At 43.3% G+C, this 25259-nt stretch overlaps 1 protein-coding gene across 1 annotated transcript; it reads right to left on the bottom strand.

The window, feature by feature from the left end:
- Positions 1–785: 785 nt before the first annotated feature.
- On the bottom strand, positions 786–24959 carry MPHOSPH9 (M-phase phosphoprotein 9). Its single transcript, XM_063315344.1, has 24 exons — positions 24545–24959; positions 23952–24051; positions 23011–23158; positions 21819–21908; positions 17833–18350; positions 16745–16835; positions 15560–15653; positions 14369–14472; positions 13941–14063; positions 12725–13167; positions 11614–11769; positions 11105–11192; positions 10338–10553; positions 9699–9746; positions 9055–9119; positions 7811–7912; positions 7266–7403; positions 6585–6757; positions 6056–6220; positions 5259–5379; positions 4926–5029; positions 3382–3635; positions 2254–2322; positions 786–1593 (listed from the first exon to the last, which is right to left on the bottom strand). Exons 2-24 carry the CDS (start codon positions 24020–24022, stop codon positions 1492–1494), a joined length of 3483 nt encoding a protein of 1160 aa, XP_063171414.1. The 5' UTR covers positions 24023–24051; positions 24545–24959; the 3' UTR covers positions 786–1491.
- Positions 24960–25259: the final 300 nt, after the last annotated feature.

Below are 25259 nucleotides of genomic sequence, written 5' to 3'. Positions count from 1 at the left end.
TTAGCATTACTTGAGAATCCAGCTATCGTCTAAACATGTTTTTGGTACAATAACTAGGAGCTGAAAGGCCAATAATGTTAAGATACGCTCATTAAGTTTCTTACTTGCTAAAGTAAGATCTTACTTGCTAAACTGGGACACCTGTATAAGAGAAAGCTATTTTTGTATGCTTATAGGAGTTAATTCTGAATGATCCCTACTGGAATGTTTAATTGGCCCATACAGAGTGCAAGTGCCCAGAAACTTATACTCTAAGACAGCATTTCTCAACCTCAGCAGCTTTAAGATGCGTGGACTTCAACTCTCAGAATTCCCTAGCCAGACATGCTGGCTGGGGAATTCTGGGAGTCGAAGTACATGTATCTTCAAGCTGCTGAGGCTGAGAAACACTGCTTTAAGAGAACTGAAAAAATTTAAAAGGCAAAAGAGAGAAGGCATGTGTCTTAACATGCCTTTCCCCACGATGGATCCACAGAAAAATGGATTTGACTAGTGTCTACACCTGGCCCCGATTACAGCAACCAATTACCGACGCAGACCGACAAGCAACATTGCTTTTCTGAGGTTCTTGTCTGTGGCTGAGAGGAAGGAGGCTGAATGAAAATGAAAAAGACTCAATTTGCTAAGCAAATAGAGACTATACAAGGAATATCCAGTCAGACACACCGAAAAGTCTTTATCCATTATGGGAAATGCACGCGCACAACTACTTGGACCGCAAACTGTGATGTCTAAGAGAAAAGGGCTCCTCATCCCGAGAGGCTTTAAAAAACAGTTCAAGCTACTTCAGTTTAGACACTTGATTTTAATTAATATTTCCGCAACAAACATGCAAAATAAAAGCTAGTTGTTTAAAACGAGAACTTCTGAGGTCTCTCTGATTCCTTGGAATGCAATTAGGTGGACATTTAAATAGACTTTCCAAACCGTGTGCATTTGTGGATGCATTTGTTGGTAACACTGTGCTGTAACTGAGCAAAGGAGCTTATGAAACAAGATGCAGTTTTGAACTTTAAGCTAAGAAATGTTTGCCTGGAGCTCACTTCACAAGAAGAAGCTGTGTGTCCTGCTAGCATAAATAAAAAGTCAGCACTGTGTATATACTTCACACAATAGGCTTGCCTTCTAGCTCTAAAAATGGTGAGCACCATCAAATCAACCACAACATGATAAACTTCTGAAAAACAAGCTGCCTCTCAGTGTCTCTATGCTTACAAAGAATTCAGGTCTGCTATTTCAAAAAAAAACCAAAAACCCTGCTTCTTCAAAAGTAGCAAAATACAAAACCGACAGATTGATTCCTTCAGGTATAACAAAAATAGGTTTTGAAAAGACGTGGCTCAGTACAAAATATTGTTTTGTGTAGTAAAGACAACATGATTGCAAAAAGGCTGCAGAGGGCTTACAAAAATACAAAACCAGTTGCATTTTCAGAGTGCATAATTATTGTACTTCAGTGCAAATTAAGGGGTATCTAAAGGTCAGGTCATCTCAAATATTCGCAGAGGTACGTAAAATGTGGAATCTCTTCAGGATCATGCGGATGGAACCCAATTCTCTACTAACTCTTTCCAAACGATCTTCCAGAGCTTCCTGAAGGGAATAATCAGAGAGTGCGTTCAGGATCCAGAAAGGATCAGAAAAAACCCCACAGTGCTTCTGGAATGAACGTTTGGGGCCCACCTTTTAGACAGCTTTCCATTTGTAGAAAGAAGCAAAATCATTTCGCTCACTGGGCATCACTGCAGATTGGAACTTCTTCCCATCCCATATTCATCTTCATTTAGTTTCTGAGATTGTGACTGGCAAATACATGCTAAAAAGTCTAAGGGTTGTGTAAGTGAGGACAGCTGCATGGACCATGAAGTGCCTGGTCATTTAATGTGTGGTGGATCATTCACACGTGCTGCCTCACCGTTAAAAGCTGCAACTACTGAAAGAGTAAATTGTTGCAGGAGCCAGGCAGCTAAAAGGGACAGAAGCTAAAATCCCCTGGGGGAGTCGCTTCTATTATTTGCAGCCATGATGTCCAGGGAGAGGTCAAGGGGAGTAAACGATGAAATGTGCATTATGGCCTCACAAGACAAACTCTGTTCTTGCATTGGGATGGCACAATGCAGTTCCTAATTTGGATGAAATCATGGTCTGCTGTGGACAGCCCTGGATGCAGCCCTAGGACTGAAAGACCGACACCCACACACGTGCACACCTCAACCCAGAGAGAGAATTTAAACCCAAGAGAAGAATTTAAACCTGATTCAGTCGGGCCTGTAGAGCCATTCTTCCTCCAGCACAAGGTATCCGGCTCAACTGGGACTCAATCTATCGGTACAGGAATATCAGGAAAGAGGGAATGCTTTTAGAGAGTTAAAAAAAAAAAAAAAGGCAAAAACAGACAAAATAAAAACGATCCACAAAAAAGCTAACAATCTTTTTCCAGTTCAGTGGATCTTACAGCGGGATCATCCTAGAACGTGTTAACAGCTCTGCTCAGTGGAGGGGGGGAAGGGGAAGGGGATGGATCCATCCATCGTGTTGCTTCAATCACAAGTGACTTTTTATTTTGTTTCAAAATTTATTACACAAAGGTAGTTTTGAAAGAGGCCAAAGTGGAGACCTGCAACTTAAAGTTCCAATAGAAGAGAATCTCTGTAGCTCAGGGTTGAACTGTGGACCCCTTGGTGCTCTCTGAGCTTGGTGGTTGGCTGGCAGACGTTTCATGACCCGACTAGGGAAGGTCATCAGTGCTACTGATGATGCTGCCTAGTCGGGCACTGATGATGTTCCCTAGTCAGGTCATGAAACGTCTGAAAGCCAACCACCAAGCTCAGAGAGCACCAAGGGGTCCACAATTTAAAATTCCTCAGGATGCCAGTCAGCCTTTCTCATACTGTATTTTGTAAACATTAAACAGTTCTCAAGGGGTAGTTTGTGAAGAGAGGGATTTCCCCCTTAGATTTCCTGTGCTGATTAAAAATTTCCTGCCAGGTTTTCAGTGGTCCTATTTCATCTACCATTCTGGCAGCATTCACCAGCTGATTTTCCTCCTGGACATGACGGGGATGGGCAAAGGGAAAGAAAAGGCCATTTCCTGCCACATACACAGCAACCAGAAGGACGGGATGTCTGGTTTCCTTCTTGGGTTGAAGCAAGCTAATTAAGAGTAATGCTATATTTATGTATCGTATTTATATTGTATGTTTGTTGTTTTAATCAATTATTTTATTGTAAACCGCCCAGAGTCCCCTGACGGGAAGAGATGGACGGGGACAAATTAAACAAACAAACAAACAAACAATACCTCCAGCAAAGGTAATGTTGACCCAGGTATTTTTTGAATGAAGGAGCATGGAAAGAGAAGCAAAAACGCTCCATTTCTACCTGCTGTTTTTCTTGTGTGAGCTCGTCAAAAAGCCTCTCAGTCTCTGCCAACGTCCTAATCCTTGAAACATACTTAAATTCAGCCTCGCCAGGGGCCGGTGCTGCCGAAGACAGGCCTGTCTCGCTGGTGGCAGCAGAGCTCCCCCCTTCACAAACTTCTCTTGTTGAGTCTCTTCTTGCTCCGGAATGCAGAGGTTCCGGGTAGGAGGAAGACTTTGAACCTCTGTTGTTTTCTGGGTGACTGTGCTGCAGTCCTGTTCCCCGCAAGAGAGAAAGAACAGAGAAGCTGATTATAAATGGACCGCGGAATCACATTCAGAAAATATATTTCCGTGACTTCATCAAAGCCTTTGAGACTGTCCTCTGCCAGTTTGGATTTGGTGGGCTGCAGAGTCAACACCACAGGAGGTTTTGGGACATGCAGTATTGGCTAGGAATCCTATAAACTCAAGCCCAGTTATAATCTAGCAATTTTCTCTTTATTCGTTCAGTCGCTTCCGACTCTTCGTGTCCTGATTACCAGGAAACACACTAAGACGATGACTTGGTCTCTAATATTTATTAGTAGTACTTAACAAGAATCCTAACAAACTGAGAAGGCGTGGGAAAACCCAGCCATATAAACCCCAAAGGTTAAGGCGGTCCCGATCTGTGTCTCTTTGAATGGCTGAACAGTTCCTCAGTGCTACGCATGCGCTTGACAATCTGGGTGGGAGCCCCCTGCTCGCCATCCTTACTCATGACACTTCGTGACTTCATGGACCAGCCCACGCCAGAGCTTCCTGTCGGTCGTCAACACCCCCAGCTCCCCCAGGGACGAGTCCGTCACCTCTAGAATATCATCCATCCACCTTGCCCTTGGTCGGCCCCTCTTCCTTTTGCCCTCCACTCTCCCCAGCATCAGCATCTTCTCCAGGGTGTCCTGTCCTCTCATTATGTGGCCAAAGTATTTCAGTTTTGCCTTTAATATCATTCCCTCAAGTGAGCAGTCTAATCTAGCAATTACAAACCAAATTTAAATAATCAAATCAATAATCAATAATCAAAGTGCTTTATGACTAACCCTACAATTCTACCGTACCTGCCTTGAGCTTTCCCCAACCTGGCACCTTCCAGACTGGGACGGCACTGGGCTTCCAGAATTCCCAACTAGCAAAGGGCATGCTGGCTACAGATGTGGGAAAATCTGCAGTCTAACTGAAGAATGACAGCAGGGAACGACTTGATACACCTGGGCCCAGGACAGACTCCAAGAAATGTAGGGAGGGAAATTGGGGCAGGGAGGAGGAAATGGGAGAAGCTGAGGTGGCTATCTCAATATATCTCCATACATTGGGTTGTATTAACAGGTCAGTCCACATCAAATTGCTTCGTAATTCTTCATCGCTAATGGCTTTTGGAAAGCATACGCAAATGCTCTGCACGACAGCCGTACAGGCACCTCTCATCCATACAACCGAAAGAGCCTCTGTGATGCCAAAGAGCAGCAGCTTTACAGAATTCGAACAGCAAAGGACAGAATCTCACCCACTGTGAACATTTACCTTCCGAGTCACCTCCGGAGCAAAACTGAAGCCTTTTTCGTGGGCTGCTGTAGTGCAACGCAGACGCAGGACCAGCTGCTACGTCATCCAAGAGGATATTGAACCTAGCACAGGAAAGATGGAAGTTATGCAGCAAGGAGGTATTTCCCCCCCCCTTCCCCTTCCCCTTCCCAAGTGAATACTGGTAAAATGTATACTTTCTGCCTGCAGAAACTGAATAAATAGGACGATTCAAAAGGCCATTTCCTGTCAGTTTAAGAACGCCAACTAACTTCGAAACTTGACCCAAACAGCTGGAAGATCTGCTGGCGGATCAGCAGGGGGAGTGAATACCTCGTCATTGTGTCTTCGTTTCTGCTGAGGAAGTGGCTAAACCCCGGAGACAGGTTTTCCTTTGGGGAGCGTTTGGGGCTGCAGGTCACCACAACTGGAGTCAACATGATCTCTCTCTTTGCTGCGGCGAGAAACAAGACAGGAGTCCTTGAATCTCAGAGAAGGCACCTAAGGCTTGTGTTGCCCGGTGTTCACACACACACACCCTTTGCAGCGAAGACAGACGATTCACAGTCTTCTTCGCAGGATTTTCTGTCTAAGAGGGGTCAATATGGGGTGGGCTTTTTGGATGCCGCTGAACTCCAGTTCCCATCCCTGGGCTGGCAAGGGACGATGGAGGTTGCAGTCCATCAGCATCTAGATGGCTACCAGGGATGCCCGCAGGTTGGGGTTAAAGAAGCCAAGATGCACGTGTGGGAAAAAACAGGTGGGGATTCGATCATACCATCTCACCATTTTTGACCACTTCCTGCAGGCACCCCTGAAGGGTACCCATGTTTTGACCCAATTCTAGCCTCCCAAGCAGCATCCCCCCCTGCATTTACAACTGAGGGAATACCCACAAAATAATTGCTCTGGAAGCTAACAGCCCTCCTTCGCCCAGTAATACCCTGACTATTGATGCATCCACACTGAAAGGGTAAATTAGACCAGTCTTTTTCAAACTTGGCCGCTTTAAGATGTGTGGACTTCAACTCCCCAGCATGGCTGGCTGGGGAATTCTGGGAGTTGAAGTCTACCCACCTTAAAGCGGCCAAGTTTGAAAAACACCGAATTAGACAATCTGAATTCTTTACTTGGTGTATTTGTCTTCCTGTTTGAAGGCGGGAGAGATGAAGATCTCTGGGCACTGGGCGAGTTGAATTTTTTGTGCCTCGGCTGCTCTTTGCCCTTCTCTGGGGAACGACTGGTACCCAAGGATGTCTCGTCAAATCCAACCACTGGCCGCCGAACGGCTGCTTCTGAAATAAGCAAAAGCAGCGGGGAGGATTTTAGTCAGGCACGTATTTGCGCCAATGGCCCCTGCCCTTTCCCCTACAACACGGAAATGCTGGAAGCCATTTTCATTATGTACATGTAAACACCCGCAGCAGGGAACAACTCCAGAAATATTCGGAGAGGCAAAATGAAATTGGACGCGCTGAAGATTTCCTTCCGGTGTGTCTTGGATGTCTGTATCTCATTCAAAGAGCCTTGTGTTTTACACAGAGGCATCCTTTCATCTAAACTTGAGCCAGCACAGCTCTCGTTCGCAGGAAGAAAGAGAAGGAAAGCCGGTGGGAGGACGGAGAATAAGGAAATCAAAGCTATTAAACAGCAACTTACTGCTGGTCTCTGCTGATTTCTCTTCCTCTTTCTCTGCCTGGGTGCCCCAGTTTTTCAAAGCCTTCCTTTCTTCAAATTCCTTAAAGGCTTTTAGGATGGGAGTTTCTTTTTCAATTGCTTCATTGGTTAGAAGGCAATTTGGAGAGGAATCCCTCTCTGGAGGAGAATGATGCCTAGAAACATTCCGGAGGATCATGAATATTCATCCCACTGCTGAAAAGGTCAAGTCAATTTCACAACAACCGTTTCCTTTCGCCAGACTCAAATCCAGATTAAATTATCTGAATTTAACCCCCACTGTAATCTACGGGAGCTTCCCCCCGCCCCCAAATAACTGAGTCTGGAACTTATTCACGGTCGACCAGGGATAAAAGCCATTGGAAAGGCGTTTCAAAATTCGCCCAGCCCAGCCCAGCCCAGCCCGGGTGTATTAAGACGGCAAGGATTTTACTCCATGCCAGACCCTCAACCCCAAATCCTTGCTGTCTTAATACACCCTGGCTGGGCTGGGCTGTGGGAATTTTGAAACACCTTTCCAATGGCTTTTATTCCTGGTCGACCGTGAATAAGTTGATTGATTCTGATAGGAGTCTGGCGGTGAATAAATTGATTGAATAAATTGATTCTGATAGAACAGTTTTTCTGGCAAGTTCCTCTCATCTGAGGATAAATATTCCTTACCTAGAAGAGGTGAATCCTTTTTCAAGTCGATTATCGTTGAGACTCTCTTGGGCTTCCAAAGGCTGGCCAGTAAAGATTGAAAACTCCGAACCCGGGATGAGCCATTTCCTTCTGCTCACGTCAGAGCTTACTAATTTGCTGTGAGGACAAAGGATGCAGGGAGTAATTAGGAACTGAACAGAGGATGTAACCCTTTTATTACTTCAAATTAAAAACCAGGAGACTTTCTTAGACAGCATCTTGCAAAGCAATATATTCTCAACCTGAGGCTCTCAAATGAGTGAAGATGACAGCTCTGAACATTTCCAGGTTGGCAAAGCTGCCCTTAACGTCACTGAGGTCAGTATTTGCAGCGTCAAGGCAAAGTCTGTCTTAGCTGCAAAGTCTTTTATTCATTCCTTAATACGCTTCCATATAACAGCGATTATTCTGCACATAACACTACCTGGCCAGGAGATACCTGTTCATCCTTCTTAAAATTACAGTAGCTGTACGAGTTGTCGGCTTGTGGCTTTCTCACACTGTCACAATTATTACTTGCTAACCTGGCATAAGATGGTCCGAAGTGCCCCTCTGCGAGATGACGAAATTTCAGCAAGTTTTCATGTTCTAATTGCTTCACCTGAGTTTCCAGTTTTGAGACTGTTCTAAAGCAGAGCAGAAAAATAATCAATTTTACCAATGTTGATCTATTATTCCAGTTTTGGTTGCTAAAAGGGACGGCTCATTTTCTAAAATCGTTGGAAATGTAACGATTGGGTCGGATCATTCTTCCATATTTGGTGACTGAGATTAAAGTGCAACAATTCTGGGAAATGGTATATATTGGAATGAAACAAATGTTAAAAGTTGAATTTCCTTTTCAACCTGCAATGTTTTTATTGAACTTTTACTTAAAGGCATATTCCACAGTTAGATAAACTAGCAAAGAAAAGTAATCATCTTTATTGCGATCTATGACCAGCCCATAAAACACCTGGATACATAAAACTGATATGGATGTTGATTAGCTAGTTAAGTAACAGTTTTGTCGGTCAAACTCCTGCGTATCTTACATATTACAAAGTTGATTTCCCTTTCAACCGGCAATATTTTTATTAAACTTTACTAAACATATATTCCCACAGTTTTATAAACTAGCTGACTGCTGCAAGGATAGTCTATACTCCTGATTGGAAAGGACATCCGATCTCCTCTATGGAAGAACTAAACTGTGGCAGTATGTTTCAAGGTCCAGTATAACTTTCTATTCCAAAAGGAAATCTGAGGAAGTATTTAATTCAATTTGGAAACCATTTCTAGATTGCAACTGCAGATAGGGATTTGTACCACAAACAATATTTGGGCTTCTCTTTACATGAAACCTTAATATTTCCGTTTTATAGGATTTCCTAAATTTGTAAGATTTATAGTGTCCTTGATATTTATATTCTCTTTAGGGCTCAATAGTGATTTTCAGTTTTTCAAAACAATGTAATATACTGTTATTTACAATCAATTAACGAAATGCTGAAAAACTTTAATTTCTGTAACACTTGCAAATTCCCTGTTTATTCACCTGTACCCTATTTTTTTTATCCCTTTTTTTTTTAAGGTAAGTAAACAAAGCAAAAGAAACTGTTTAAAAGTAAGAAATCATACAAAAACATCAAAAGCAAAGTTCTTTGCTAGATTTGATTCAGTGACTGCTGGTCAGAACCCCCGATGCAGACATGGATAACGTATTTCATGAGGTGGGAGGGACGCTATACTTTTCTCGCTCATCTAGGATTAAATGGTACAATTTTACCTTTTCAAGTCGGAAATCTGAGTGTGCGCATCAAGTAATTTGTTCTCAGTAACATTTAAAGAATCCTGTGGGAAAGAAAAAAAAATCCCACATTAAGGGTAATGTAAACACTGATTTTACTAATACCGAACTATTCAAGTGTCTTTCTTCAGCTGAGCATTAATCCAACTTGTCTTCAGTTCCCCTGGAAAAAGCTTTGCTAAGGTTTCTCTTCATTGTCCTTGGCAAATAATTAATCATGTACTTGGAACCCATCAGGATTGCTCCCCTCTCCACCCTGGCTGATTAGCCCCACGTCTTTCTGAGGTGGCTGTCTCGCTGCATTCAGCTTTGTTCACCCGCTTGAACAATTTTCTCTCTCAAAGACTCCTTTTGGCAGAGGCCCACTTAGCCAGCTCCCGTCCACTGCTTGAGACTGGTATAAATAAATGTATAAAAAGTCCAGTGTGTGACAAATTCAGCTGACAGGGCTGGGCCGATAATCCCCCATAAGCACAAACATGTTGCGGACAAAAAGGTTATTTCTGGGGGAAAATACACCTGCTTTTATTAATGGTCAATGAACCTCTAAAGCCCATTTGGTTTTTGATCCTCTTCACCTACAAACAGACCCAGTTACAGTTCTGGAAAAACCTGCTGCTCACCTTAACTCGTTCGTGCTCCTTCCCAAGGGATTCATATTCTCCCAAAAGCTAGCAAGAAAGGAATATTTTTGTTATTGATTTTTAAGATATAAAAACTCAATGAAATAAAAAGCTAGTTGGCACACATTCCAGTATCAGGCATATTTATCAAACCAGGATTTAAGCAAATTCAACCTTTCATTATTGTAACTTATTCCTAGTTGGTATTTTTTTAAAAGAAAAACCTTCAATCTTACAAACGTATCAGTCCATGAACACACAGCGTGACCCCGAGAAGCACCTATTTAATAAGGGAAGACTGAAATGAAACTGAGCTAGCAGAAACAGTGAAGACCTGTTTCCTCCACGGGTGAAAATCACTACCAGTTGAACAGGATAGTTCCACAATATGCTTTATGTCAAAATGCCCTTTTTTAAAACCTCCCTTTTTTTTTTAATGGAGAGAACTGTCAGGGAAAGACACAGGCATTTTGTTCAGAGCCAGCCAAATGATCAACACTGTTCCCCCTGCACGGCTTTGGAAAGATCATGTCAGCTAAAGACTTGGGTCCATAGCGGCTTTGAGGATGTTCTGGATAATTGGCAATATGGATTCCAAACTGTGATAGCCCAGGGCAAGGCTTGTGTTACCCAACTTACGTTTTGAAACATTTTATTTTCTTCCTTTAATTGGGCATCCTTGTTATCGGACAGCTTGTAGGCTTTTTCAAACGCCTCTTCCAGATCTTTAAGTCTCCTCTTGAGGCGAATGATGGTGTTATCTTTCTCCTTGCTACTTGTGCGCATTTCTTCAATGCGCTCCTGCAAGGACTTGGTTGTATTGCTGATGGCACAGAAACGCTCTCGCCAATCTGTCTGGAACGTGAACAGGCCAACAGTCATACAAAAGTAGAGCCCATCAGATGACTACACTGAAATTGTAAGCAGAACAAACCATAACACGTGATGGAATAAATACGATGCAGGTTTCAGCCAGCCCATTTCCCATATATTTGCTGTGGGTTTTCTTTCTATGAGCATACGTAACAGATGAACAATCTGATCTAACTAAGTGTGGCCCAGTACATTTAGAGGATTCTCACAGGGCCCGAGAAAGTCTTGTTTTCTTCCTGGGTGTGCACTCTGGCAACTCAACACAAGACCTCAGTGTGCACCTCCCAGACTTCTGTTCCCCAGATGCCAAGCCATCTCATTCGAAGAAAATTGCTCTTCCTCTCTCAAAATGTGGGAGTCCTCGGTGGCCATTCTACCTGGACATGGCTATGTTTTGGCCCTCTCTGTCCCCCCCTCCACCTCTTCAGCGCTAGTTCACGCCCATAAAGAGACAGTTCGGGATACGCTGCGTGCTTTCTAAGGACCTTTTCCTACAGTTGAACTACTCCACCTGAGCCATAAGATACACTTACTACTTCCACCTCTAAGGCATTGTTTTTATTTCCCAGGGATTGCCCACGGCTGTTGGCTTCATGCAGAGCAGCTTCTAATTTGGCACACCTGAAAATTAAAATAGAGAGCCATTAAGTGTAAAAAAAGAAAAAAAGAATGTATTATTCACATTTTTAGGTGAACTGCTGCTTAGCTGGATTAGTGGCCAGAGGACAACAGTTGCTGGAAAGTCTTGACTGCAGACCATGCAACCCTCATTTCCAAAAGCATGTTAGTCTTGCTGCCCAAATAAATAACTCACTAGGGGGTGAATTCACAGAGCAACTACAAATGTATTTGAAGTACAGCAGCCCTTCCTGTTCAGCTCGCAATGTAACAAATATCACAAGACAGTCTCTAAACGGCCACCTGATTTTCATGTGTCGAAACGGAAGCCAGGAATGTTCAGAAACAGTGGTCTCCAGACAGTATCACTTCAAAAGAGATGGAAAAAAAATCTGCACATTATTCCAAACAACTCAGCTACTACCTGTCCATAAGGTTTTGATTGATTTTCTTCATGTCTTCAGAAGGAGAGGTATGGCTTGCTTCTAGTTGCTGCTTTAGGCTGAGAATTTCAGACTCATAATAAGCTCGTAGATCAGCTATATGCCGGGTATGTTTTTCCCTCAAATTCTGCCTAATCCTGATTTTTAAAACATGAAGAACACAACATTTAAAACCTTTGCAACTTTACTGAATGACAATATTTCTGAGGCAAAGAAATGACCTTATCGGTACTTCAAGGTAACTATTTATAGGAAATACGTTAATTGAAATTTGCCTACCAAAGGTTGAATTCGTTTCTTCCCTAAAAGTCTTTATGTACAGTATAGAAACTACAGCACAGTCCCCCTGTTCAATCCCCTGAATTATAAACCCCAACAATTACATTTATAACTCCTTTTGAGATCTTTCTTCCTGTTTGAAATGCTGTCATTCTCACTATAAGCTATCCAAAGATTATAATAGTGTGGGGGCAGCAGAAAATGGCCATTATAGTAATTAAATACCTGGTTACCTAGTTCTCAGTTTCTTAATGCTGCCACGTGAATGTATCTGGTCCAAACTGCAAGGTTTATTTCCCCCCCTTTTCTATATATGGCTATGCAAAATACCAAAAATACACTACAGGTCAGAGGTCAGGCTGTGTGTGACCAACTTGTTTTTAACAAAAACCTAACTTGCACCAACAAGTGTCAAAATGAGGCAAAGAGGAAGGAGCTAGATGTAAAACACTGGGAATGAAAGCCTTCTGCCAATATAAGGCACCATTTTTATAAGGTACAGAGGACGGGAAACAGGAAACGCAATGTATTTGCCACCCCAGAATGTTCACCAGTTCAGGTATACTTAAAAGAGGAGAAAAGGGGGAAGAAAAAACCCCCACAGCTTTAGTTAAGCTTTCTAGCTTAGTCACATAATGGCAACTCCTATTCATCACAGCTGACTAGAAGGCAGGCGCAACTGATCCCTCTATAAAGCAATTAATGCCTTTATGGAACTCCACAGAACCTTAGGAAAGGAACGCCAGTTGCAGATAACTGAATACTGAAATGCCTTTTTTTTAAAGGCAACGTTCTTACTAGCGAGTGTCTTACTTAGAGAGCACCACAGGATCGTCTAGGCAAGTAAATGAAAGATGATGCTGTGCCAAACTATCATCAGCGGGTGGAATCGGGCACCGGGCAGCTGAAGATGGCGTGAGGGTTAAGGTGTCTTCATCCCCCGTGTCTAAGATCACATTGCTTGGATGGGGAGAGCTGGTGACGTTGGTTTCGTTCTGAAACTCACAACTATCCCAGGAATCCATGCGCAAGGCTGCTGAACAAGAGGCGTATTTTGGAGACTCGGCAGACCGAGGGGACGCAGCCGTGCTCTGGCGAGAAAACGAATCCACGTCCGAATGAAGAGTGAAAGCGGGATCCGCCATGGAATCTGGAGAAAAGGAAGCCCTTTCTGGGCTGCCACAGAACCTGTGCAAATGCCGTCCCGCATGCGGTTCACCTGGTTTCATATGGAGCGTCGGGTCCAGGGTAAGGATCTGGGAAACAGACATCACGGTGACTGGAATCAAAAAATCAAGACCCAACTATGGGCAAATCATTTGCTTCGGCATCAAGAGATGATGTGGAGAATATCAGAAGATAAACTGCCACTTTAACTTGTCGGGAGGGGGTGGGTGGGGAAAGGGGGCAAACGGTCCTACCATACGGAACAATTCTAATCACCGCGGGTAGAAATCTAGTTGCGATACCCACTTCTGCAGCCCTGCCTGTTCACTCTAGCGAGGAGGACAGAAAGGAATGGGGACTTTTATTTCTTTATTTCTCACTTCCCTTCCACTGGGATGCATGGTCTCCAAGGCTACCACTTGGTAGATTTACACCTGCAGATTTCTGCAAAAGCACCCCAGCCACCCTTGTGCTGGCCTTCCGGTGGAAAGCTTTGCAGAAGACGCATGCTTCCACTACTCTTTAGCTTTGGCCTCCAACAGGACTTAAAATTCCTGCACCGGTTGCTTTGGTGAACCAGACTGCACTTTCCACTCTGCCTTTTCAACCAGAACTATTCGGCTTTTGTCAAATAGAAGCCAGCTTGGTTAGCAACCCTTGATGACATTCTTGCTGTTTTGTCCCCTTGATGTTAGTGAGAGAGAGAAGAATCAGCTAATAGGCAAATGACAGTTTGGAGACTGTGTCAGGAGAGATTCAAACTATGTTTTGGAATCTGGAAAAGCATGGCCAGTTGTAAGCATAAGAAAGGATGGAAGTTTTCAGTGCAAAAGGCTGGGCTAAATAAAATACAGGCCATTACCTCTGGGGGATGAGTTGACTGCAGAGGGGAAAAATTCCAGTCTACAAGCTGCTTATCTTCCTTCTGTTTCTTATGATAAATGTCCTTTAAGGATGTAGGCTTCAACTCATTACTGGAAGACAGCTAAAAGTAAAGAATTAAGATTGATCATTATATTTAATATAACAATGAACTGTACTTTTACACAGGAATATACAGCATTTCGGGAGGAGGGGCAAACAGGATCATTCCAGTAACAGGACACCAGTCACTATATGGAAATGTAGAGCTCGGAACACACAGCAGCTTAATGCCAAAAGGGGGGAGCCAAATTGCTGTCTCTCAGTCCCATCATGCATCAAATAATGAGCAGGCAGCACCAGGCATGGGAGGGGCGTGGGGTGGGGAAGCATTTGGCAAAGCAGGGGGGAAAAAAAAGCAAGCAATACCTGTTCTGAGGATGCCTTTGTTGAGAATACAGGGAATTCATTTTCTAAGTTCACAGGCAAAGTGTGATACATCTCCTTCTCATCTAATTTCCAGTATGTCAGCCCTACAGAATAAAATAGTAAAGGTAAAGGTTTCCCTTGACGTTAAGTCCAGCCGTGTCCGACTCTAGGGGGCGGTGCTCATCTCCGTTTCGAAGCCGAAGAGCCGGCGTTTGTCCGAAGACACTTCCTCCGTGGTCATGTGGCCGGCATGACTAAACGGAACGCCGTTACCTGCCCGCCGAAGCGGTGCCTATTAATCGACTCACATTTGCATGTTTTCGAACGGCTAGGTTGGCAGGAGCTGGGACCAGCAACAGGAGCTCACCCTGTCACGCGGATTCGAACTGCCGACCTTCCAATCAGCAGGCTCAGCAGCTCAGCGGTTTAACCCGCAACGCCACCGCGTCCCTTTCAGAATAAAATAGGTATCTCAAAATTGATTCATAAGTGGCAAAGACCTGGGAAACCTTTTTTTTTTTTAAAATACAGAATGTGTAAACTTCAGCGCCTTAGGAAAGACTTGTGGCTGAAATACTACGCTTTAGAGCTTTAGCACTAACAGGGTTTGACGTGCAATAAAGCTAAAGATTAATATTGCACAGACATCTGAGGCAATCAGTGCCAAGAAAATGTAATGAGAACATTCCTCCTTGAGGGTTTCAGCATGAAAGATGGCCTTTCGCCTGGGAATTCTTCCCTCCTCCCAGCTAAACCAGTCTTCCCTGGATTCTGATTCAAACAAGATACAGTTCCCGCCACATGAGTCCTTCAGGCAGGCTTCGCTTGTGGAAAAATACAGGGATTTGGCAGTCTTGTTATTTTACAGGCAGACTAATTCAAAAAAATTCAGGCCTACGGCAACACAAATACCTCCTGCTGGATACAGTGGACACCTTGGGATACCAGACTTAGCCCCCTTTGGAGCAGAGCTGTTCTGTTAAGCATTTAAGCCTTGTTGGACTCAATGGGACCCACCAAACCGGGTACCAAACTGCAGATGGGCTTCCCCCGCTCCTCTGCAGCTATTTCAATAGACGAGGCCGTAAACAAGGAGAAATGCACCTAAGGCTAGCCAGGCTAAAACGTTACGCTTGTCACAAATCCACAACACTTACAAGTATGAAGGAATGAGTTTGGAATCCACTATACCTGAAGAAAGAGACACTAAAGAATTCTGGCTTCCATTCTGCAGATTGAGGTAAAATGGAGACGTTGATGGAGCAGCAGCAGCAACGGTACTGGCCTGGAATTCCACAAAATGAAGAAGAGAAGACCAGTGATTTGTTGGCCAAAAAGTAAAACATTACCCCACTTACTGGATGCAAAAAGAGTAATTTGCCCCAGCAAACTCAGAAAATGATACATCTGTCCCAGTGATCATCCCACTGAATTCAACAGTGCTGACTTCCAGATAATTGTCTGTAAGACCACAGGCTGAGGTCCTCTATAGTTCCTAACTAAGCAAAGGATGGACCTTCTGACCAGGATTTGAAGAAATGTGCCAGGATTGCCATATGCAAGAAGTGGTTTAAGGCCTGCAAATCTTTAGCAGGATCATTACAGGCCATAGGGCAAACATCCCTGAATGTAAAAACATCTAACAAAGAAATAATTCCATTATTTAAAAGGGAAGGCAGCGCTGAAAATACTACTGGGTGCATACTCTTGACCACACCTCAATTAATCTCTTTAGATCCCTAACAACTGGGCAGTGCAATCATATACCACCAACATGCTGGCTGGGGAATTCTGGGAATTGAAATCGACGTATCTTAAAGTTGTGGAAGTTGACACTTCCTGTATGTGTTCATTCGCAGCTGAACTATTTTATTTTATTCAATTTGCACAGCCGTCCATCTCAAACCAGTGACTCTGGGCAGCTAACAATCATAAAAACAATTAAATAATTAAAACAGCACAAAAGGAATTAAATGCAAATAGCAGCCAAGAGATATTAAAATCTGTCGGTGTCAGCACAACCAGGAAACGGGGCCCTTTGCACACTCGGGGCCCCAGGCCCAGGCCCAAAGCCGGGTCTTCAAGGCCTTCTGAAAAGCCGACACGGGCGGGGCCATCCTAATCCCAGGAGGGAGGATGTTCCAGAGGGCAGGCGCTACGGCAGAAAAGGCACGTCTCCTGGCCCTGCCCGACATTCCTTGGCTGACAGGACCCGGAGCATGACCATCCTGCTGGACCAGACCGGATGGGTGGAGAAAACTGGGAAAAGACGGTCCCTCGGGTAACCGGTCCCAAGCCACGAAGGGCTTTGAAGGTGCCAAGCAGCACACCGGCATTTGGAAGAACAGATTTAAAAAAGAACACCAACTCTCTTACACTGTCGACGGTTTGCACGCCTTCTTCTTCCGTGTTTGTTTTTTTCAGTTGGTTTAGTTTCAACTTTTGAGCCCATGACGTCAAAGGTTTACTATACAAAAAGAACATAAAACGGGGAATAAAAATAGTTGCTTGAGCACTGCAATTTACATTCTTGGACGAGTGGGTGGGTAGAATCCTGCGCCGTGCAAACAAGTTTACTCCCACCCTCTCAGGGCTTTGTAGGACAGCTTTCAAAAGTCGCCTCCTCCCAGTTCCGCACTCGAAGATGCTCTAAGAACGAACACCTCCAGCCTGCAGACTCTAAACGGATCTCCCACATTGCCAGGTAGGTAAAACAAAAATTGTTCCTAAAACACATACATTTGTTTCTGCTAGCACCACAGTATTTATTACGTTTGCTTTCCTTCCTAAAATAGTGTCCCTAACATGGCAGCGTGGTGCATGCATTCCACAATCCTGTCCACTTCCTGAAGAATTCTGAAGGCAGCCTTGGATTGATCAAGAAGAAACTCTACTGACACCACCTTGAGCATTAAAAACCAGGGTGTTCATAAAGCACGTTCTCAGCTCCGATGGCCCTCTGCAAGAAAGAGGCTGGGATGAACCACCTGAAATGTGACAGTAACACACGGTCAGCCCAGTATTTGATCGCAGCATACACGGTCTGGTTATAACTTTGCCAGGGGACAAAATTTCACTGTGCCTCTACTTGCAGAAAGTTTTCAAAGCAACAGTGATGGGACCATGGAACTGACCAAGAAAGCGCTGAGTTGTTCCTCCATTTCCTAAGGCAGTGATCTCAACCGTGGCAGCTTGCAGATGTGTGGACTTCAACTCCCAGAATTCTCCAGCCAGCTCGAAGAGTTGAAGTCCACACATCTGCGAGCTGCCACGGTTGAGATCACTGATCTAAGGGAACAGAAGGCATGCTAGGTGACAGCATCAACAGGAGGTCCAGCCACCTTTGTAAACTGCACTGCACCTGTTAGCAACAGAGTAAAGAGCCATGTTTTAAAGCTGGTAACTAAACAACTTAAAGTACTTTGAAGATGAACCTAATGACTTTAATAGTATCAGTCACTTACCAGTTTGGTTCCCCTTGGTGACCTTCATTAATCTTATGCCCAACTTGAGCTGGAAAATCTCCATCATTCTCTCTCAGAGGTGGACAACGTTCTATCGTTGTTTGCGAACATTCTCTTTTGTTCTGAACACTGGCCGCAACTAAATCCGCCGGTGCTGGTGCTGGACCATTTTCTGGTTTGGTAATTGTCTCTGTGTTTTCCATGCATGTCTGAATGTCATTACATTTGCTAGGATTCAGTTCTGCAGTGGACAATGTTCCATATCCACTGCTTACTGAAGCACTGTTTGCAAGGCCTTCCTGATGCATGATCGAAGCCTCTGCCTGATTCTCAGCATTGCTGGGTTTGAATTGGCTGGCAAGGAGCTCATTTTCTTCAAAAATTTCAGACTTCAGCCCCATCTGACTTTCTAACGAAGAGAAACTGTCTGAAAGGCCGGTCGAAGAGTCTCGTTTGGCGCACGCACACACATTTTGGTTCTGAAGCTTCACTAAGCGTCTGATTTCATTTTGTATGCGCTGGAAAGAAAATTATGAGCTGGGCTTGACAAACAAATGGGGAGCATTCCACCGCTTGTACAAGAAGAGCCACGTTTTAATCATTTCCACAGGAGTGCTCATAGGACAGTTTAACATACACACATAACATGCAGAAATGCGTTATGGTACAAAAATGAATACCTGGAAATCTGTTCTACTTCTGTTTTTAAAACACATGCATGGACACATTCAACGTGGCTTGTCTGAGACAGTATCAGCCATCCAATGTAATGTTGCAGAGAAGTATAAAGGGAAAAGAAGAACTATCAATCTAGGTCAGTGTTTCTCAACCTTGGCCACTTTAAGACGTGTGGACTTCAACTCCCAGAATTCCCCAGCCAGCATGGCTGGCTGGGGTATTCTGGGAATTGAAGTCCACACATCTTAAAGTGGCCAAGGTTGAGAAACACTAATCTAGATGGCCTTAAAAGAAAGAAGACAATCTGTTGTGCTATTCTGGCATGCTTCTCTCAACAAAGAATTGTTTCTAATCCTGCAAAGACGATCTAATAGAGCATCTATGAACATGAGTTCTTAATTTTCCCCTTTCCTTCCTGAACAGCTATTCAATCTCCAAGCAGATGAGCAACCTGTTAACAGATGCCAGAAATCTCTAGCTGGATTCCCCTACTTTAAACAAACAATTAGCCTGCTCACAGCCAGTAACTGATCGATGTATGTGATTCTAGGCATTTTCAGCTGGATTTAAGACTAACTCAACTCAGTTGAACTTCGTTTTTTAATAATTATTTTTTGGGGTTATAGCTTTAGAAATACAGATTTTTAAAAACTGAAGTACTATCCAGCGCTCTGGATATTATCTTGCTTTATCTTACTTTTACTGCCCGCTGTCATCAAAACTTATTTTAGAATCTCTCAGGTTTTTGTTCAGTTTTGGTCCTTGATCATAATAAAGTTTGTTGTAGCTCAAGTAAAAGACTGCTTTTTTAAAAAAACAACTGCCAAGTTTAAGAAAAAACTGCAAACAGGTTTAATAACCAAAGAGTCAATTTTAATATGAAGTTTTGCAATTTCATTTCCTCTGCTTTCTACTGGGGCAGTGTGCCTAAGAAATGAAACTCAATCAGCTGTATGGGACTTAACTATAAACACCAATATTCAGATTTTCATACAACCAACACACAGATTAGCCACGATTGCTACAGGAACTGTTATTACGAGTTAGCAACTTTTTCCCATTAAACCAGAAATAATGCTGCTATTGCACAACAAGCTCAAGACATAAATCCACCTCTGTGAAATGCCAGTTGGACATGGACAGGGTTTGAGGATTAAGCCAAAAAAACTTTAGTCAATGGCCAGGTTTGGAACAGGTGATCTTTGTCCACTAGCATTACTTCCACACAATTAGTTTTCAGAACATCCAACCGCAGAAGTATTTCTTAGTAAGTAGTCTGGTTTCTCCAGTGCAACACATGATCTTGGACATGTACACACAGATAAGGAAGATGTGAGTATCCTGTGAGTATGAATGACAAAAAGTTGTTGGGGAAAAAAAAAAAGAAAAGAAATCAATGTCGGAAGGGAAAAGAGAACTGAAAACCACAATACCTCTTAGTTATTTGATTCAATTTCAGGAACAGTTGGTTACTATTAGTGAAGAGGGCCATCAGGAAAGGTAAGGGAGAAAGAGTTACCAAAACGGTGTAAATATTAAAATGCACCAAATACATATACACTCGACGTAGGAAAAATCTCTTTTCACATGTAGAAATACTGTACATTGACCTGTGAAACAGGAGGTGAGAATTTGAATTTCTGAGAAAAGGGGAACTATTGGTGCCAAGGAAGAGAAAGCATCTGGGTCATCTTGATACAAAACAGCTTCCTACGTACACATACAAACTCAAAATCTGTCTTCAGCTTTGCATAGTTTTGTCCCACTGTTTGGCAACAGGAAACCAAAAGACTTTCCTAGCCCTGATTAAGATAGCAGCTGTGTAATGGCAAGTGCCATCATCACTAGAGAATGAGGCTGAAGGTGTACGACTATTTACGAACCTCCTCTAAAGGGAAGTTTAGAAAAAGTCATTTTCCAGGAAAGCCTGTAACTCTTTTAGATCCTTGATGCCTTGAAATTGTGGTAATCAAGATGAGATTTAATTCTGAAGAGCCAAAGATAAAAACTGCGAATTGGGGGAGGGGGGAACCAGCATACTTTATAACATCAACAGCATCTTTGGGGCCAGGGCAGAGCAAACCAAAATATCCCTTCTCCCTCACTGAAGAAATTAAATTTTAGCTACTAAGCATTTTGATGAAGAAAGGTATTGCAGTACCCTAAGGAAATCACAGCGACTCACTTATCCTCTACCACACGTCCACAAAAGGAATGCACATGCACAGGTTTACCAGGAGTTATGTGTGTATGCTTGTGGAAGATTGAACCAAAACAGCGAAAGCAGTGGATCTCCAACATGCTCACAGTGCCTTCCTCAATCCAAAATGCACCGGTCGACGCTTTATGGAGAGACAGACAAAACACCAAAAACGCACCGGGCGGAGCACGTACTATTCTTCGGGTTAAGGGCAAGATAATGACAGACGTGGTGTCATGTTCACTGTTTCAATGTAGTTTATACATCGTAACGTTTCCCATGCCATGGCGCTGACGCGCGTTGCTGTTTGGGAGGGAGCTGCTGTGAGACCTGGTACCAAGCTCAGTATGCGGAATCAGGAGAATGGAATGTGTTTGGGTTATTTTCTCTGCTCAAGGCCTTTTCCCGCAGACCAGCAGAGGCCGTTAGGAGCACCTGGGATGGTGGACTTGGGAAGATTCTACGGGGGGAGGGATTCCGTTTGCACCGAGGGGGTTTGGTTTGCATTTGGCGCGCTTTCATCATTCTCAGCTTTCTCTGTGATCCTGCATACTATTCTTTAATAAACCAGATCTCTTTGAATTCCTGCTCATGAGTCTGATGGTGTTTTAGAATAGGCAACCCTTACACGCGGCGAGGGGGAAAGGATCCTGGGACTAGAGCATCTACCGTAGATTCAGGGACCCTCAAAATCCTTCTTGAGAAAAACGTTGATGCTCCTAGGATAATCAGTAAACAGTTTGGTTGAAGAGGCTAACAAAGCTGTCGATGGATATATTTCTACAGGCAAAACCCATCTCAAGAGAAGTGTGAAAAGACAGCCTGGGTTGACCGAGTGTGTGTGCCTACATACACACACTCACACAAAACGTAAGCAGCGCAGATTGGTTTAAGACATCAAGGCACCAAGAAGGAATATAAATGGATTACATACTGTACGTACCTTCCTGCCAGCTGAGGGAGGTATTTTTTGCATGCATCTGATACAATTTAAAGGCACTCCCATCCCCTCTGGTCATCCACCGCTCCCTCGCCATTCCCGGGCCACGCTGCTGAGAGCCGGGGCTTCGGAATAAAGGCACCGAGTACCCTAAATCAAATCACTTACCTGTATTTGATGACGGAATACTTTCTGCTGGGCAACCATCTGTTCTTGGCATTGTCTCTCCACCAGTGTGATCAACTGTAGCCACCTGGTCTATTAGAGAGTTTAAGATTCATCAGAGAAAATAAGCATCTTCCTCCCTCACGAATTGTAACTGCCATTTGCCCACATCTAGCGTGGCAGTTGGTTAATCCCTGAAACGTCAGGATTTCCCCTTCTTGTCTAGAAGCTGTATCTGAGACCTGTATTCTGTCCGCGACCTGGACAGAAGCGAACGAGCCTCAACAGAGAAAGGAAGAACAGAATCTGAGAACCGGAATCTCGAGAGTGAGAGCCCTAATAAGGCACTCCAGATTTCACACTGCAAACACTTTAACACCTGGCAACTTATCAAGGTGCCTTTGCCCATTCAGCGTGTTTGCTGGAACAATCACTAGCCTTATTTGAATCAGGGTCACGCTAGCATCATTAGCACGCTATACCCGAAGCTCAGAGAGAAATATCGAACCCAGCGTTTCTCAACAGCAGCAACTCTGAGATGGGTGGACTTCAACTCCCAGAATTCCCCAGCCAGCCATGCTGGGAGTTGAAATCCACCCATCTCAGAGTTGCTGCGGTTGAGAAACGCTGGTCTAACCCCTTCGGGTTAAAGGTGCGTTCGCAGCACGACTCACAATTCCCTCTGATGTGCTGACTCGGAAGATGGCAGTTTTAGTCTCAGCCAGACAGCAGAAGGTTGCAGTAGCGACATGCCCATCGCGCCTCGCCCCCTTTCTTTGACTCGTGCAACCCGCCTCGTTGTAGTAACAGACCGATCTGTGGAAGCCCCTGTGGAAGGAGCTGCCCGGGGGGGTCCACGGCGTATTTGGATCTGCTGCTGTTGGGCAGGCTGTATTAGCGCTGAGCAGGGACTCTAACGCATTAGCTACCTGTAGGTTTTTCAAACAGAACGTCTGCCTATAGAAGGGAATTCTGATATATCCAAATAAAAGGCAGCCTTGGAAAAATCTCACTCTGTGAGTCTGGAGAGCTGCTACATGACTGATCCAGATATTACATGGGACCTGGGTTTGTGCCTTTAGCAAATCACAAAAGTCACCCCCAGCTTACATACTTTATTCATATACTAAAAAGCTGAAGTTTAGACCGCTCTTCATAATCACTGAGAAACATACGTGAAAAGACTGTTACGTACCTCGCAATTCTTCAGGATTTCTGAGTCACCATTTTTTTGAGCATCTTGCAGAAATGAAGCCAGCGAACCGACCTCCTCAGTTATTGCAGAAGGACCAACTTTCCCTGAGAAACTGGAGACGCCCCTGGGGTTGGATGCAGGACTGCTTCTTTTGGAGGAAAAAAAAGGTCAATTATTTATTTTACTGAGACTCAGCTGTGCTTTGCTGACAACACCCCGCTTCGTGCCCTGAAGACAATATGGAAACGACCACAGAAAATCTGCAGGGTTATTCCCAGACCTTTAAGTGGAAGTTGTTAACTCGGTTAAAATAAATGACTTGTCAATAACAAGCCATTTCTGTACCATCAACATCCCTTATTCTTGTCTGATGAGGAAGCTAATCTTTATGAAACTAAATTAAGCTCTCAATAGCGTTCAATTTACTTGATTAGGATGTACAAGGCTTTCTGTTGTATCTAGTAGGCTCGTGTTTCTATGGTTTTTCCATTCAACACGCCTCAAAATCTTATTTTAGTGCCTGCATACATTAATCCAGTCCTCTGTTTTGCTATGTTCTTCCATGGGTTCCTTCATACTACCTTAGCACAGGTAGCATATGAACCAGCCAATTTATTTGAGTCTCAGTAAAATTATGATTATTTTGCATGCTGCTTTTTAAAAACTCCAGGCCACCTCCACAGATATAGCTGTTTCTGGAAGCAGCGACGTCATACTTTTCAGCTCTGCTTCACTTGCACTATATTACCGAGAGGTTTCTCCTTTTTCGGAGAACTGATCTGAAAACTGCAGGCTAGAAAATTCAAGCAGTTTTTTGGACAAGCTTAGGCAAGATTGTGCTAAAATTAGAATCCAGCTATTCTATTTGAAAAATCAGATTCTGAACAAACTGTAGACTTTAAGAAACGCACTACTGTGCACTGTACACATTTCCCACTGACCTGTTAGAACTTATGTTACAATCCGCTGATGGTACTTCTTGCTCTGGTTTCATCAATTCCAAGTTTTCCATCTCTCATGCTTGCAAAGATTGTGGTTATCCTTAAAAATACATATATCATACACACACACGCACACACACCCCAAACTAATTTAAGATTTCTATTTTGCCCTAACTTCTCACAACTGATACCAAAAAAACTAACTTGGGCTCACTGCTTGAAAGTGTGGGATCTGTCTAACAGTCCCGATCCACCACACAATTTTCCGAACCTGATCTTCAAAATAATCTCAACCATAGATAACGTTTTCACCGCCAAATTAAGTAATGAAATCCAGACTATTCGTTTCACGCTTTTCTTGCTGGTTAGTGGCGAATGGTTGTTTCTCTTTGCCAAAATGAATTTAGCAAGATCGTCTGATGAGGAAAGCAAAAATGACTGCTACTGCTGCTTTAAAATAAGGGTGAAAAACAGATTAATTACTTGGTCTTTGCTAGGGTCTCTGGAATAGCCAAAATTTGGAAACATTTGTTTCCTTATTTATTAACACATAACCTCAACTTAGTTTCTTGGATACTAGGAAACCGTTCTACCTGCCATATATATCCACAACATTCCAGCCAAATGATCTTTTACTGCTGCTGTTTCATCCAGGTGGCTAAATCCAAAACAAAATCTGCAATAGGAACAAAGAAAAGTCAGCTGTAAAGCACCCCTTTATGGGGGGGGGGGGAAGGTAATTATCCATTTACTGGTACATTATATGCCTGACTTACTTCTTCCCACCACAGTTCTGTGTGCATGAATTATTTGTAGAAGACCTTAGTTTATTCATGCAGTATTGTTAATATTTTACCCTCCAAAACAGACTGAACATAACCTTTTCAAAATGTAATTAAATGTATGCGTGATTATAATTAAATATAAATTTAGCTCAGTAATTAAAAGAAAAGCTATATATGTTTCCCAACTTGCTCTCCTTTTCCAACACAGGAGTTTTAGAAGAGTCAGAGACAGCTGTATGTAAGAGATAGACACTTGCCAAGTCACTTTGGAATATAAATGAGGGCTGGGGAGGAATGTATTCACCTTTATATATTATATTTGGAGACCTGGCTGTTTCCCCAGACAGTTTTTGCTTTTAACTTTGAACACTACCCAGAATGGGTAATGAGCTGGGCAGTCATAGAATTCTAAATTTTAAATAAATAACAATTCAAAACTGGTGACAGAGAAGATATTCACATATATATATATATACACACAGACACGTTTTATATATAAATAAATAAATTGGGAGATAGGACC

This window comes from Candoia aspera, chromosome 15 (assembly GCF_035149785.1).
Source record: "Candoia aspera isolate rCanAsp1 chromosome 15, rCanAsp1.hap2, whole genome shotgun sequence".
Classification (NCBI taxonomy): Eukaryota; Metazoa; Chordata; class Lepidosauria; order Squamata; family Boidae; genus Candoia; species Candoia aspera.
This window is presented reverse-complemented; position numbering and strand designations above follow the sequence as displayed.